The 15,390-nt window shown below is 55.1% G+C and overlaps 6 protein-coding genes across 6 annotated transcripts in view; 3 read left to right on the top strand and 3 right to left on the bottom strand.

Moving 5' to 3' along the window:
• Window positions 1-829: 829 nt before the first annotated feature.
• On the bottom strand, window positions 830-3,073 carry G647_10243 (uncharacterized protein; the record flags this gene model as incomplete). Its single annotated transcript, XM_008726235.1, has 1 exon — window positions 830-3,073. One exon carries the CDS (start codon window positions 3,071-3,073, stop codon window positions 830-832), a length of 2,244 nt encoding a protein of 747 aa, XP_008724457.1.
• A 483-nt stretch (window positions 3,074-3,556) lies between these two features.
• Window positions 3,557-6,457, bottom strand: G647_10242 (uncharacterized protein; the record flags this gene model as incomplete). The annotated part of the gene is made up of 2 exons (XM_008726234.1): window positions 3,557-3,974; window positions 4,029-6,457. The coding sequence occupies 2 exons, from the start codon at window positions 6,455-6,457 to the stop codon at window positions 3,557-3,559; spliced, it is 2,847 nt and encodes a 948-aa protein (XP_008724456.1).
• A 778-nt stretch (window positions 6,458-7,235) lies between these two features.
• G647_10241 (uncharacterized protein) lies at window positions 7,236-8,029 on the top strand (the record flags this gene model as incomplete). The annotated part of the gene is made up of 2 exons (XM_008726233.1): window positions 7,236-7,282; window positions 7,357-8,029. 2 exons carry the CDS (start codon window positions 7,236-7,238, stop codon window positions 8,027-8,029), a joined length of 720 nt encoding a protein of 239 aa, XP_008724455.1.
• A 2,134-nt stretch (window positions 8,030-10,163) lies between these two features.
• On the top strand, window positions 10,164-12,440 carry G647_10240 (uncharacterized protein; the record flags this gene model as incomplete). The annotated part of the gene is made up of 3 exons (XM_008726232.1): window positions 10,164-10,290; window positions 10,366-10,913; window positions 10,965-12,440. The coding sequence occupies 3 exons, from the start codon at window positions 10,164-10,166 to the stop codon at window positions 12,438-12,440; spliced, it is 2,151 nt and encodes a 716-aa protein (XP_008724454.1).
• Window positions 12,441-13,038: 598 nt separating this feature from the next.
• On the top strand, window positions 13,039-14,140 carry G647_10239 (uncharacterized protein; the record flags this gene model as incomplete). The annotated part of the gene is made up of 3 exons (XM_008726231.1): window positions 13,039-13,053; window positions 13,152-13,227; window positions 13,332-14,140. The coding sequence occupies 3 exons, from the start codon at window positions 13,039-13,041 to the stop codon at window positions 14,138-14,140; spliced, it is 900 nt and encodes a 299-aa protein (XP_008724453.1).
• Window positions 14,141-14,443: 303 nt separating this feature from the next.
• Window positions 14,444-15,390, bottom strand: part of G647_10238 (uncharacterized protein) — a gene marked incomplete at both ends in the record, with an annotated part of 1,162 nt that continues 215 nt past the window's right edge. Inside the window, one exon of the mRNA XM_008726230.1 lies at window positions 14,444-15,202. Within this exon, the coding sequence (XP_008724452.1) occupies window positions 14,444-15,202 (759 nt within the window). The remainder of the gene's footprint in view (window positions 15,203-15,390) is intronic.

The following is a 15,390-nucleotide window of genomic DNA, read 5'->3' as shown; positions in this document are numbered from 1 at the left end:
GGCCCCCGGCGAGCCTTGGCCCCCAACCAGGTCGCCTGAGGCATGAGATGGGGGTATGTACTGTGCAGTGTACGCAGTAGAAGGCCTGATGAAGCGATTACCTCAGTACCACAGTAACTTAGGTAGTTTTTAACCGTAATCAACTAAGTCACTGCTTAGGCGCTCGCCACTCAATGGGGAATGAACGGGAATGAATGGAAATGAGTGCCCAGACGTTGCTGAAACCGCGTTTGCCTGTGTAACTCGGACACAGTACTATATACCTCCCGCCTCACGCCTACTAGTCGAAGAGTCTCTGATCTCGCTGTCCGCTCAGATATTGGTCGAAGCTGGATAAAAGAGAGCAGAACCGTTGTCAAAGGTGGCGGGGGTTTGGTAGGACTCGTACTGTAGCAACCCAGAGATAAAATTGATGCCCCCTCGTCTTTGAGATTCCGCCCCCAAGACAATGTCATCCCACAGGCATAGTCGATGCCCTCTTCTCTCTCTCTATAGCTGTACTCCGTACTGGCTCTGTTCAAACCCCAGTCTCACCGTCAGATTCGGTTGGGATCTCCTCCACAGCAAGCTTGCTCAACAGGCATCTGTGCACGACACGAAACTGCCAATTCACGGCGTGGCTCACTCTTGTGTTGAGGGTGGAATTGGATTTGGACCAGCGTCAAACATGGGCGACCTGCAATGTCAATGCTGCTGTGCTGCCGTGATGACCGAACCGATATATGCTGTGGAAGTAGTCACAAGGTGCCCACCGCGAGTCCTCAAACCTGCTGCGGCCGTGATGACCGAACCGATCTATGCTGTGGATAGTCATAAGAATCTCGAATCCTCAATCCTGCTGCAGCTCGTCCAGCCTGGCTTTCCACCCGTCCACGCCTCTTAGCAAGGTCTCGAGCTCCTCCTTCTCGTCTTCCAATTTGATCCTTCTCTCCGCGTCCAGAGGGCAGAAGACGTAGCCGCCTTGGCCGTCGAATTGCAAGATCATACTGTGATACTTCCACAAGCTCCTCCGATGACTCACCGTCATCAAGGTCGTGCCGAGGCCTTTGGCCGTCTCGTACATTTTCCTTTCCATCTCCAGAGTCACCGAGCTGGTACACTCGTCGAGAATGGCATACTTTGGCTGGTGGTAGAACAGCCTCGCCATGGCGATCCGTTGCTGCAGACCGCCGGAGAAGACGTCGCGCCACTCTTCGACTGCATCCCACCCGCCAGGCCGTTGGAGCACAGATTCGATTTCCAGGATCTCCAGGATCTGCCGGAGACGGTCCTCTGACCCGTTCTTGGCGCGGAACTCGTACAGCGTGTCCGGGTAGATGATCTGGTCCCGTAACGTCCCGCGACTGAGATACGGTCGTTGTGGGATGTAGAAGATATCTTCAAAGGACGGTTTCTTGACGCTGCCACCGTAGACGGGCCACAGCCCGCCGAGGATGCGGAAGAGAGAGGATTTCCCACACCCGTTGGGCCCCACGATGAGTAGATGATCGCCCGGTTTGATCGCAAAGGTCAACTTCCTGACCAGCACATCCCCGTTCGGCGACACGATTGGCACGTCCGTGAACTCGATATTCTCGCTCTCTTCAATAGTACCTCTCCCACGCAGCACGGCCGCGTTCTCTTCCGTGCTCGCCGAACTCACGAGGTTCTTCTCAAAATGGCCCTTGGAGACCTCATCCATGACGTCCAGCAACGAAGCCACCCGCGACGTGTACCCGGCCAACTCTGTGATCTCCTTGTAACTGAACATCAGCCGGCCGAAGGCATCCGAGCTGCTCAACAGCATCCGCCGATTCGTGACGAAAGTCTCCGTGTGATCGCCGCGCTCTCCCCCTCGCAGTCGGTCTGACCCTTGCCCTTGCCCCTGCGCCTGCAGTTGCTCCTGCCCCGGGATGTGGAAGAAGACTGGCAAACTGCACAGCACCAGGCCCAGCGCACCCCAGAAGTACTTGATGACGAAATCCTCCATGAAGCCATGGTAGAAGCGGCGCCTCAAAATGCGATTCACATGCTTGATCAGCGTAAAGTAGCCCTTGTCCAGCGTGTCTTTCTCGGCCTCGTGGCCCGCGTACAGGGCAATCTCCTCGGAATAGTCGATCAGCCGCGTATGTTGGAAGCGGAACTCGCCCTCCAGCCGGGCCTCGTCGGCGACGTACTTGCCGAACGGCGGCGTGAGGGCGCGCATCACGTTCGCCGACACCTGCACCAGCAGTGCCATGGCGAACAAGCCCTCCCCGCCCACGGATTTGCTCAGGCTGTAATTGTAGATGACCATGTCCAGCACCGGTTTGGCCAGATTCCCATACAGTTCTGCCAGCGAGTTCGCGAACCGCGCCACATCGACCGTGATCAGCTGGTCGGCGTTCTTGATCCGGTCGTCCAGCGCCGACAGCGTGTAGAAGGTCATGTTGTCCAGGTACTTTTCGTGCAGGTGCTTTGTCAGGCGGGTGCGGTAGGCCAGCGCCAGCCGCGTCTGGTGGTACTGGAGCATCGAGTTGGTGAACGTGGCGGGCACCGCGACCAGCATCCACCACACGAGGCCCAGGATGAAGTCGCGGCCGCGGCCGCGCACGAGGGCCGAGACGACCTTGCCGTCCAGCTCGGCGACGTACAGAGAGAGGAGCGTGCGGAGGACGAGGAAGACGGTGTGCGAGACGAGGAGGCGCAGTTCCTTGGACCGCCACGAGGGAATGACGATGCGGACGAGGCGGGCTAGAGAGCGGAAGAACTCGCGGTTGATCTCGACGCGCTTGGGTTTCTTGGGATCGTCGGAGGCGGAGCCATGACGGGGTGGTGGCTTGCCTTGGAAGCTGTTGTTGTCTGCGTCGAGGCCGGCGCCGCTGCCCTGCTGCTGCGCTTGACGGGCCCGGTCGCGTTGGATCTCGGCTTGTCGTCGCGCGGCGGCCTTCTGTTCGGAGATGGCATTGTGGATGCGGTGGATGAGGGCGACGACGAGGGTGATGTACACGGTTCTCGAGATCTTGGTGCGGTGTTGGAGGTACAGGGAGGTCAGTTGGGAGAGTAGTTGTTTGACGCTCCGGCCTGGGGGGAGGAGTTTCGATTGTGCGGCCATCGTGTGAGCGGTTTGTAGGGGGAGGAGCGAGGACTGGACAGATCAGGGCGGAGGAGACATCGTCAGTGTCTGCACAGTGCGTGAGAGGCAGTGACTGAGGATATTGCACATGTCTGCAGTACTGTAGTCTTCGGTATGCAACTGTAGACAACGGCGTTGCTGTCCGGTGTCCCGCTACGCTGACAGGCCCGAATTAATCAAGGATCCTCGCAACCTCGAAGCCTCGGTCAATCGAAGCATGTGCTGGCTGCAAGTCCATGACGTATTATGTTAATTATATGCTGTTCCACGGTTCAATCTCCAGCTGCTACGAGGACGACCAACAGAAAACGCTGCATTACACGGGATGCCTTCTGTCTACTCATCAATACCCTTCTCACGAGCCTAGCCGAGAATGTGCTCTGTGATCGTATCGCGTGGCTCGTGTATCAACAATAGTCGTCCTGAAAGTGTGCATCATCCACTTCTCACCACTCTCTCCTCTCAGAAACCGTCCAGCAACTCCTTCAGCGTGATCGGTTTCCGAACGGCATTCGAGAACCCTTCGTGGAATGACACCCAAATTCGACCTGCTTGTCGCTTGACGCCCGGTTCATTCGCCGCCTTACCAGCTGACTTGGGCCGGTTTTCGTTGATCATCCGTCCGAAGAAGTCGCGCTTGACGCCGATTTCCTTCGACGCCACCCGCTGCGCTTTGTTACCTGGGCTTTCGTTCTCCTTGTTCTCATCCACCGCCTGGCTGGAGTACGATGATCCAGACCGAGCGTGCCTGACTACTGAATTCTGCAAGATTTTCTCCTTCTTGAGCTCTTGGTCGAGTACTTGTCGAACTGCATATCGGATCGGACCGGCACCAGAGGCTGACTTGTCCAAGTGGTAAGATAGGAGATTGTCCAGAGGGCTGTTTTATTGTCAGTGTTTCGGTTGATCTTTCGAAGAAGCGACCTCGACTTACGGTTCCATCCGGTACACGTAACCGCCATTCGAATGAGCGCCACCACCTTCGACCTCCACGCGAACTTGTTCGAAAGACAAGTCCAGAGCCATCATGGTTCGAACAGCGTTTCTCACACACACCTTCTCAGTCTCCTTCCGCACACTCGCTACACTGGCAGAACCACCTGATCCGCCTATCACAACAGGCTTGACGTCTGGAGCCAACATCTTTCCCACGCTGGGGATCAGCTCGGTGGCGATATCGTCGACAGAACTAAACAGCCTCAACAGAGGTGCTGAAAAGCTCGATTGCAGCTCTGTCAGCAGCGTCCGGCTTTGCTTTTCCGCCTCATAGGCGACAAAATCTGCCTTGGGACCCATGAATGGGTGAACATCCGCCTCTTCTTCCTCTGGCGTCTCGTCGTTCCAAGCCTTGTTGCCTTTGTCGACCACGGCAAAGAGATGGTGAAAGCCACAGGCGCTAGTACTCAGGTAAGGCGTGAGTTCCCACTCTTGGCCTGAGTAGACCCGGCTTGACAAGCAATCGTGGAAATGAAGCCAATCGTATCCAGCATTCGGCTTCGACAGCTGGGTGTCATCTTGATATGTTAGAGTCGGGTATGTGGCAAAGCAGTCAGTCATTACTCGATCGTGGTCCCCGCAGGTATCGATCATCTCTCTCAGGGCTGTGAGGGCTGCACGCTTTCGCAGATTGGCCACGCCGATAGGATTCGTCTTGGAGTCAGCGATCAATCTGGCTTCGTCTGCGGAAAGATTGGTCGGTAGGTTGGGCAAACCAGCTCCTTCCAAGAACACTCGCTCGACGACCTCTCGGACACCGCCTCGTCCTAAGCCTTTCTGGCCTGCCTGGGCGTCTTGAAGCTGCGGTTCCAGCCACTGTCGCGTCAATCTCGGCTTGGCTTCGTTTGCGCGCAGCTTGTGAGCAATCCATTCGGCCTGAACGAGGACCCCTCGAATGTCGCCTTCTCCTGAGCCGCGAGAGCCGGGAACCCGCTGTTTCCGCATTGCTAGGCCCCACGCGTTTTCGCACAGTCGACGTACAGCATCATTGTCACAGGCAATCAATTCCCTCTCAAAGACATTCTTAATTCGGGCAATGACTTTGTCCATCGGCGCCTTTCGAACATGAACGACCTCGGCCATCGAACTCATTCGCAGTGGTCGAAGCGAAGGGGCATACACGTCGTTACAGACCAGAATCAAGGGCCTCAGCATTCTGAACTTGTCGCCCTTTCTTTTGCCCTTAGACATATCTCCGCTGCCGGTCAATGCTGAGTTCTTCTGGTCCAGCTGAACAAGGTCGATTAGCGCCTTGACGAAGCCACCTTCCCCACTGGCACCCGAGCCCGTGGTGACGCCGTCCACTTCATCAACAACGACACATACGGGCCGCCCGGCCTTTCTTGCTTTGCCTTGCTCTTTGATGCCTCGGACAGTTTCGGTGCCAAGAGCATCTTTGATTCTCCCTCGGACGACATCCCGGCTTCTGTCGTCACTTGCATTGATTTCAAGGACCTCATAGCCCGCTTGCTTGGCGCAGACATGGGCCAAGGTGGTCTTTCCGAGACCCGGTGGTCCAGTCAGGAGCAAGATCTTCCTGTGTTGCTGCTGGCCTTGGTCCTTTTCGTCCAACACTTTGATAGATTTGGGCTTTCCACTTCCTGGAAAGACCACATGGTCCCAAGCTTTCAGCCAACGAAGAACCTGCCGATGCGTGCGCTCGTCTCCGACAAGCTCGGTGAATTTCCTCGCTCGGTACTTCTCTGTCCACATTTGGTGACTGGCTGGTTTGGAAGCTGGGGTCACGGCTTTTACCGGGCCCTGAAGTGATGGTTCTGCAAGTCTTTCTTCAGCCTCTCTCTGCTTCTCAAACTTGTGAAGCTGCCGCTGTGTCGTGGCCTCGTCCATGAGCTTGTGGATTTCAATACCATAATATGCTTTCTTCGCCCGTCCAGCCGCTGTCATTGATCGCTGCGCGATTGTCTGCTCATACGACAATTGTTGGGACTTTTGTCGAATGGAGATCTCCAGTGATGCCCCCTGACAAGTCTGCACAGTGACATTGTTTGGTAGTCTCTTTCTGAGCAGGGGGCGAGGCAATGGGTGCAGAGTCGGACTGGCCGGTTGATCGGCTGGCTTCGTAGTTTCTACAGTGTCAATCGGGGTGACGGTTTCTGTGTGCTCTTTCGGCGGCGTAGGTAGGATTGGGTCTTTCCGAGGAAGTGCATGAGGGTTCTCAACCTCTTCCGCCTTGTCCTGGTCGGCGTCTTCGTCATCGCTATCCACCAAAAACCCGCCCACCAACTTGGGTTTCTTCGGTTGTCGCGCGCTGGGAAAGGGTTGAAAGAGTCGACGCTTCTTCTTCTCGGGGATTGCTGGTGGCGAAGAGCTCGCAGGGTACAGCACCGGGGAGGAAGAGAAAGTCATTACGCTTGTCGTGATCGAAGGTATTTATTGGGTTGGATAGTGCAGCATTCGCATCGAGGCTCTCCGGAGTGGTGCTTTCAGAACCTGACGACGGCGACGTGATGGCAGAATTCAGCATATGATTTGGTGTGAGAACATGACGACGGTTGTTGCAACAGTTCAAATGATTGTCTAAAAGTATTCCGTGGTGACGGGATTGAGTTCAATCTCGAGCGTCGGTTCATTAATTGTTTGACACGACGCGCTTTTCGCAGACGCGTCGAGCTGCAGCGGGGCGGCACCTGCAGCCTTGTGCAGCCTTCTGCAGCTTGTGCAGAGAGCCGCGCGAGGCCGAGGCAAGCCCGCCTAGTGGTGGTGAAGTATACTGGGGTAAGCGGTGGTGGGGGCGCCGGGCCCTTACTGGAGCTGCCAGGCACAAGTAATTACGGAGCTGGTGGGAGCCTGTGATGTCCCGCTGCGCTCATCCGTGCCTGACAAAAACATTAGTAGCACAATCGTCGACGACCCCGTCTGTCAGACACGCATCCATTTCTCTTCCTCACTTGCCTCCTAGAACAACGCATCTCCAGCTCCATTGGCATTTCTGCTTCCTAACATTCCAGAGCAGCCGAAATATCTCGAACAATGTCGCATGGGGCATCATTCCGATCGCCTCGACCCCTTTGTCTCCCAGACACCCACAAGGTCCCATGCGACCGCAGATGCGACGCCGCGCAATCCACCGAATACACTTGATCGCATCTACTCGACCTATCGACACGGAACTCGAGGTCCTGAAATGCCCAGGGAGAATATAGGCGATATCTCCGCGAAGAAATTTGCAGAGTAAGTCGCTTCTCCGGTCGTCTCTATACCTATCACGCGCATTGCGCTAACACATGCCTTTCCTGCCTCCCCAGGCTCCTCTCCGGGCCCATCCTGGACATATTCGTCGGTCCCGATGGCCGCCACTGGTCGCTGCATCAAAACTTGCTCACACATCATGCGCGCTTCTTCGATGAAGCCTACGCCATCAACGGCGCCCCCAAGCGCATCAAGGACAACAAACTGGATCTGCGGGACGAAGACCCGGGCGCATTCGAGTTGTTGGTCAAGTGGCTCTACCAGGGCAAGATTGACGATGTCTCGTGGATGCCCAAGGACGTTAAGTGGGAGTATGCCTTCACGTGCCAGAAGCTGTACCTCCTCTGTGACACCATTGGGCTCCAAGAGCTGAAGAACCAGGCCATCGACCAGTTCCGCAGGGGATGCAATGAGGCCGGGCTGGTGCCGGGGCCCGAAGAGATGAAGCCGATTTACGAAAGAACACCGCCGTCATCGCCGTTTCGAAAACTGGTGAGTAAAATTGCGGCGAGGCAGATTATGGATCCTGGGTCCGAAAAGGATGCGACCAGCTACAGGGAATGTTTTGTCCAGAGCCCAGATTTTGCCGTCGATGTCATTAATGCGATCAAGGAGGGGAGTGGTGGGAGTCTCTTCGACGATCCGACCGAGGGAAATGGGTGTCGTTATCATGAGCATGACGATGGGGAGAGCTGTCATAAGACAGTCAAGTTCAAGGATATCTCATGAAGAGCTGGCAAGACCTGGAGTGGTATTAAATCGGTGGAGGCAACGCGTGCCACGGCGTGGGACCGTACAGCACAGTCATGGTCGATGATTGCACGATGAGATACTGAAATGTTGTTCTTAACAGGTGCTTACTAGTTTTACAGCTCAAGGTGAGACACCGTGTTGGGCTGAGGAAACTACACAATACACAGGTCGTCAGGTAGTCGGCTGAAATCAGCTAGCCCAATATACGCTTCAGCACGATGGGCAAGTACAACGACGGCAGTTAACATCAGCCGTTAATGAAGATCGCGGTGTGCCGCTATTTGGGCCAAACCAAAAGAACATGCAACCAGGATCTCGAGATTTATCTGAAGCTTGACATCATGCATGCAGGCTTGTTGGATTCTGGGCCTTTACAGCTCTCTACTAATCGTCCGGTGCTGCACTGAGGGGCGTGTACCCGACATCTTCAACCTTGAGGCGTCCCAGACATGATATCGTGGAATATGCTGTGACATTCCGACAGAGCAGCTTCCGTGGAAGGCGTCCCAACCGTTACATCGTAGCAAAGCTTTTGAGTTCGAAATGGATTTCCATCCTCATCATCTCATTGCATCTGTTCCCCCACTAACATTGACATCTGCCTTCCCTGGTATCATACAATGCTACCATATGTATACACGGTCTGCCCACTGCCGGCTGGGCCCGCTGCACATAGGGGAGGCTGGCGCGGACGTCCTCTGCCGCTGGTTTGACAATTGAATAAAGGGGCCCGTTCAGCCGCCAGCCATCCTGTGTTATTACTGCTGGGCATGCTTGAAGTGGTGAACGCGAGGAGAACCCTCAGGTAAACAAAGATGAGCCCAGTGGCCTCCGCTACCTCGTCGCGCTTCGACCTGATGCTTTCGTGAAGGTCGAAACTTGCTTGGTGTGTCTCGATCGTTGCGAAATAGCGAGTCAGACTGTGGTCGAAAACGGCACGCTGGATGAGCCAGCACACAGTCACGAACAGGCAGATGCCGAACTCGGGACCAAAATGTGAGGGCTGGGGTGAGGCCAAGGAAACGTAATAGAACCACGGACTCGCCATCGCCAGAGGGATGAGCGACAGGAGAGGTGCGTAGAGGGCACAGTCCCGGGCCTGGAGCATTTGGACGTTGATGTGGTCGAGGAGATGGCGGTATTGAGCATCACCCCAGACGTTGAGATATCTGAAATCGTCGTGGACGACGTGTTGCGGGCAGGCCTGTGCGAGCCGTGCGACTTCGTGGCATTTGTTTCGCACAATCTGCGCGCACAGGCATGTGCCGATCGTGGTCGTAACCGCTGCTAGAATAATCGTTGTGCTGTAGGGGTCTGTGAAGACTTTGTCGACGGCCCACCAAATGTCAGGGCTGTGCTGATACATGTCGGCCTTGATTTGGGCGAAGCACGCTGTAGTCAGGTCTCTAGAGCAGGGGAAATAGCAGCAGCACATGAAAGGAGCAGAAGGAAGGAGGATGGAATCATGTACCTTGATGAAAGCCTTGCCATGGTGCACTCGGCAGTTTGGGAGCCTCAGAGATCATTGGCAACCCATCTCCGTGAGGCACCAGCAGCGTGGTTATAAAGCTCTCCTTCAGTCACGAAGCTTTATTTGATGGCTCTTCAACAATATCACCACACCATCAAGGCGCAAACCTTTTCCTGGGGGCAGACGAGGTATCGGAGCTTGCTCGACACACTACGACTTGTGGGTGGACTAAGTGTTCGTATTCGAAGGACCAGCCATCCTGGTCTCTTCATCATATTCTGTTACTTCACGGAATACCGGATGAGTTCACGTCGGTGGGAGAAATTTGACCGAAGTTGGATTCGACTCTGTTCGGATTAATGTTCCTCCGCATATACATCACGTGATCGGGTTGTCGACTGATTCTCGTGTTCTTCGCGGCGCAACATTCGCGACAGGGTTTCAAGCTGGAGCCAAAACTGTCAACAGCATCGGCGCAACCAATGTCCACATCTCAAAACTGATCAGAACGACATCTAGAAAGGCTCGCCCATTCGCAGCGCATATAGTCTGCAGTCGGCTGATCAGAGCCGCCAGATTTAGGAGACAGGAGGCCCGTCGGGGTCGATTTTATAAACATTCACCTTCGCCATCATTACAATGGGTGACACAACAGAGGAACCTGCGACTTTGAAGCACGAGAGCTCAGAGACTGCTGAAATGAGCGCCGATGCCGCCGAAGCGCCTGCTGCCGACGCATCGGAATCACAGCCAACTCAAGGTACGCGTTTTGCGATCGCTCTGCATCTCCCACTGTTGCGCCAGTCACGACGTGAAGTTGATCTAATGAGTCCTGCAGAAGCAAAATCTCCGGCCGAGCCCAATGGAAGTGTATCGGCAAACCCATTAGATGCGCCTAAGTCTCCGCCCGCCCAGGATGATCCGGACGGCGAACAGGAGGATGCAGACATGGGCGGAGTCGACGACGATGCCAAAGTCGAAGATGTGGATGCTGAAAAAGAGGGAGTCGAAGATGCGCAACAAACGCCAGCTCCGACCCAACCGGATGCTGAAGCAGAGAAGACCAAAGCTGCCCTGGAAGAAGCGGCCAATTCCCACCTTGCGTCACAAACACACCAGATCATCCTCCCCAGTTACAGCACATGGTTCGACATGCATATAATACACCCTCTCGAGAAGAAGTCGCTACCGGAATTCTTCAACAGCCGCAATCGGAGTAAAACACCAGCAGTCTACAAAGATTACCGGGATTTCATGATTAACAGCTACCGCCTGAACCCTGTCGAGTATCTCACAGTGACCGCTTGTCGAAGGAATTTGGCGGGTGATGTCTGCGCAATCATGAGAGTCCATGCGTTTCTCGAACAATGGGGTTTGATCAATTACCAGGTAGGGCTTGCCGCAATCTTCGTCAGTCAGTGACGATACTGACAGCAACAGGTTGACCCTCAGACTCGCCCTGCAAATATTGGCCCGCCATTCACAGGCCACTTCAGAGTCATCGCCGACACTCCCCGGGGGCTGCAGCCTTTCCAGCCTGCTCGTGACACCGTTACAACTCCTGGGAAACCGCATCCTTCTACCGACCGTGCCACCTCTGCGACTCCGGCCGCAAAAGCAGACCTCAATCTTGAGCTCAGACGCAACGTTTATGATGACAAAGGAAAAGAGATCAAGACGAGCGAAGAGCCCGAGAAACGGACAAACGGCGAAGGGACTACGGCGAATGGTACGAGCTCTGCTACCAAGGCCATGCAAGCTGTCGCCCGAGAACCCAACAAGAGCTTCAACTGCTTTGCATGCGGTGTTGATTGCACACGGTGCCGTTTCCACTATGCCAAATCAGAGCCGGTCGCGAGCACTCCCAATCCCGGCGAGCAGAAATATGACCTATGTCCCAACTGCTACTTTCAGTCCCGGATGCCAGCCAACCACCGATCGTCAGATTTCGTCAAAATGGAGGAGCCAGCCTACTCTCACATTCCCGACAAAGATGCTCCGTGGACTGACTCGGAAATTCTGCTTCTGCTCGAAGGACTGGAGACCTTTGACAATGACTGGAGCGAGATCGCCAAGCACATTGGCACCAGAACGAGAGAAGAATGCGTGCTCAAATTCCTGCAGCTTGACATTCAGGACCAGTATCTCGAGGATGGTGCCCTGACCGGTTCTGCCACCATGAGAGCCCTGACAGGACGAAGTCCGATCAGTCAACTGGATAACCCGGTCATGTCAGTGGTCAGTTTCCTTGCTCAATTGGCGGACCCAGAGGTCGTCGCCGCTGCATCAAACCGTTCGATCGCAGTTATGCAGAAGCAACTACGGGCTCAGCTCGCGAAGGGAATGGGTGGAGCCGAGCATGAACACGCCAAAGAAGCCGAGAAAGAAAAGGAGGAGGTAAAAGCAGAAGATCAAATGGAAGTTGATGAGGCGGCGCCTACAGTGGAAAAGGCCACAACCGAAGCCAATGGTGCGTCAAATGTCATCAACGACATTGCCACCACAGCCCTGGCCACATCCGCTGCTCGAGCTAGCGGTCTTGCGTCTCATGAGGAGCGAGAAATCACCCGAATAGTCTCTGCTGCGGTGAATCTGACCCTCCAGAAATTCGAGCTGAAAATGACGCAGTTCGCTGAGATGGAAGAAATAGTACAAGCAGAGCGAAGAGATCTGGAGAAAGGCCGACAACAGCTATTCCTGGACAGATTGTCATTCAAGAAGCGAATGAAGGACATGGAAGACACTTTCCGAAAAGCCAGTCTGAAAGAACCGCAAGAGGGCATGCGCATGATGCAGGAGGCAGTGAGTGCCAACTCAGGTCAGAAGTTCGGCTTCCAGTCCGAGACTGAGAGCAAAGGAAAGGCTACCACGGTCACACCAAATGTTGGAGAGGAGAGGACTTTGGAGCTTTCGTAGGGTGCCTCGTTGGCATTGATCATGTCTTTCAAGATGACTACACGGCGTTTGCGATATCAGGATTGTGGCTGGTAAAGGGTGCCTGGGATAGTTCGGAACAGGGGAAAATTTGGTGGCTTTGGTGTGTTCGATGGATTGTGATGGCATTGTGGTCCTAGCACTCGGATCATTCTAAGACGTTGGGGGACTGCGGTGCTGGATCTTGGGCAGCGGCCTGACATGTAGTAACATTACATTGCACTGAACTTTGCCTCACAAAGTAAAGTACTCGGACAAGAACACGAGTACGAATTCCCACTGCTCGCACGTCTCTCGGCAGCGGAAGCGATTTCGGCGCAAGGCTGGGGTTGAGCCTCGTGGCGGGCCGAGGATAATCCGGGCCCGAGGTTCTCCGATAACCGGAAGCCGCATCGATCAGCGGCCCTGACGCAAGTGTGACAGTTTCGACCGTGAATCTTTTGAGCTCCATCTCCTCTTCTACGTGATCTTCGAATGTGCATGTTTGGGCGTTCTTGATTCATTATTGACTGTCGACTGTGTTTGTAGGGTTGCACCACGCGAGTCACTCCTTTGTATCTGTCAACAAGACACGGTCAACATGGTTGCCGACGATGTAGGACGTTCCCATGGCCCGGCTCTCGCTCGGCGGTGTACCTTTACGCCCGTCTGGAGAGTATTGTGCGGTGGCTGATGCTTTGGGCTTTCCAATAGGCGTCAAACAAGTCGCCGCTCGTTTCGTTGATTGCGGGAGGTGCGGCGGGCGGTGTGGAAGCGACCATCACATATCGTAAGTACGAGCAACCAGGCTCTTCTTCTCCAAGGGACGAACACGAAGAACAACGGACAGTCGAAGCAGAAAATTCCAGACATTGACCGACTGTATCGTCACAGCTTTTGAGTTTGCCAAAACACGAGTCCAACTCCACGACACCTCGCCGACACGCAACCCATTCGCCGTCATCAAATCCGTGATCGAAAAAGAGGGTCCACGCTCTTTGTACAAAGGCTGCTCCACACTGGTCGCGGGCACTATCCTCAAGGACGGCATCCGCTTCATTTCCTTTGACACGATAAAAGCGCAGTTTAAAGACCCAGAGACCGGCACCTTGAGTCCGTTGCGAAATCTTCTCGCCGGGATAAGCGCCGGTGTTGTGGCCAGCACGTTTGCTGTAACGCCGACGGAACGGATTAAGACTGCCTTGATCGACGATGCGCGTAGTGAGAGGAGGTTTAAAGGCCCTCTGAACGCAACAATGACGTTGATCAAGGAGGATGGCCTCGTACGAGCACTGTATCGTGGATACGTGACCACCACGCTGAAGCAAGCATCTACAACGGCCGTGCGCCTGGGCACCTACAACATCCTCAAAGATTTCGAGCGTTTACGGAACATCCCCCAGACCACGGCGATGAATTTTGCGAACGGCGCTGTGGCTGGTACGGTTGTTGTCTTTGCAACTCAACCTTTTGACACGCTGAAGACGAGAGCTCAGAGCGTGAGGGGCCAAGGAGTGGTCGAAGCTTGGACGGGTGTTCTCCAGGACTATGGCGTCAAGGGCCTGTGGAGGGGGAGTACCATGCGCCTTGGACGGACTGTGCTTGCAGGTGGCATTCTATTCACCACCTACGAGTGGATCGCGGCGTTGATTCAGCCGGTGCTTGAAAAGGCGAAGGTCGTGCCTGCTCCGGCGAGAGATTGATGGTTGGATAGAGGTTAAGGTACCTGCCTCTCTTGTCTCGGGCTTTCTCTTCGGCCTTCGGCACTAGCTGTCTCTGCTTTTGGTCTCAGCAATACACACATCGACCGATATTCCAGATGGCCACCCCATAATATCCGTTCTACCAGATCATTTTGGGAGGGACCCGGCTCGGCACCAAAGTATCCCAGGCAGGACACCATCAACAACTCTAATGTCCCATGTTTGACTACGCTAATGATGTGTGCTACATCTACAGTCCAGAGACATGCGCCCGGCAGACACCTAATTCAAACATCCTCACTTCTATCCTTCCTCCAAGACCTCCAGAATGCCCTCCACACGCTTTTGTACGTCGTCCTTCAGCTCAAACGCGAGATCCATCACCTCGTCGCCCATGGATTTCATGAGGTCCCTCCTCCAGGCCAACGACCGATGACACTGGGCATCTTTCATCGTCATCCGCTCGTACTGCCCAGTCACTCTCCGAATCCAATCGCCCAGAACGCGCTCCAACCAGCGATACTCACTAGGCAGTCCGTCCTCGAAGGGCACTGCCTTCATCCGCACCTCCAGCTCTTGGAGTCTGCCCACGAGTCTGCCCATCCGCCTCACCAGCTTGCGGTACTGGCACAGCTGGGTCCGCTGGATCCAGTTGAACAGACAGAACAAGTGGCCTCGATAGCCGGCCCGTAGCCTCTCCAACTGCTGAATCCATTCGACGAGAGTGAGGAGGAACTCCCTGCCCTCGTAGCCCCGATACACCGGGTAAAGAGCACTATCGTGCACGGTTGCGTACCGCGTAGCGGTCCGCTCGGCAGCCTCTCTCTCCGTCTGTCCCAGCCGACGGGTAAACGGCGATGGTGGACGCGGTGGCGCCCAGGAACGGTTGCGGGCCTCCCTGCGGCTCTCGAGGAAGAGGACGTTACGTGGTCCTAGCGGCCCTTGGGCGCGCGCAACAATTGGAGGGTGAACGGCGAGTGCGATCGACTCGTTGTACTCGGCGGTGAAATCCTCAGAGAACTTCGCGCCTAGTGGGTTGCGGGGGAAGCTGGACCGGGGATTCTGTGTCCGTCGGATGGTGGGGATGGTTAGACGGGCGCGTTTAGTAGATGGGGAGCGCCAGATGATGGGAATCGTGGTAAGTGGGGGTCGTGGAGAGGAAGAGTAAGAGGAAGAGTAAGAGGAAGAGTAAGAGGAAGAGTAAGAGGAAGAGTAAGAGGAAGAGTAAGAGGAAGAGTAAGAGGAAGAGT

Source organism: Cladophialophora carrionii, assembly GCF_000365165.1.
Source record: "Cladophialophora carrionii CBS 160.54 unplaced genomic scaffold supercont1.13, whole genome shotgun sequence".
Taxonomy (NCBI): domain Eukaryota; kingdom Fungi; phylum Ascomycota; class Eurotiomycetes; order Chaetothyriales; family Herpotrichiellaceae; genus Cladophialophora; species Cladophialophora carrionii.
This window is presented reverse-complemented; position numbering and strand designations above follow the sequence as displayed.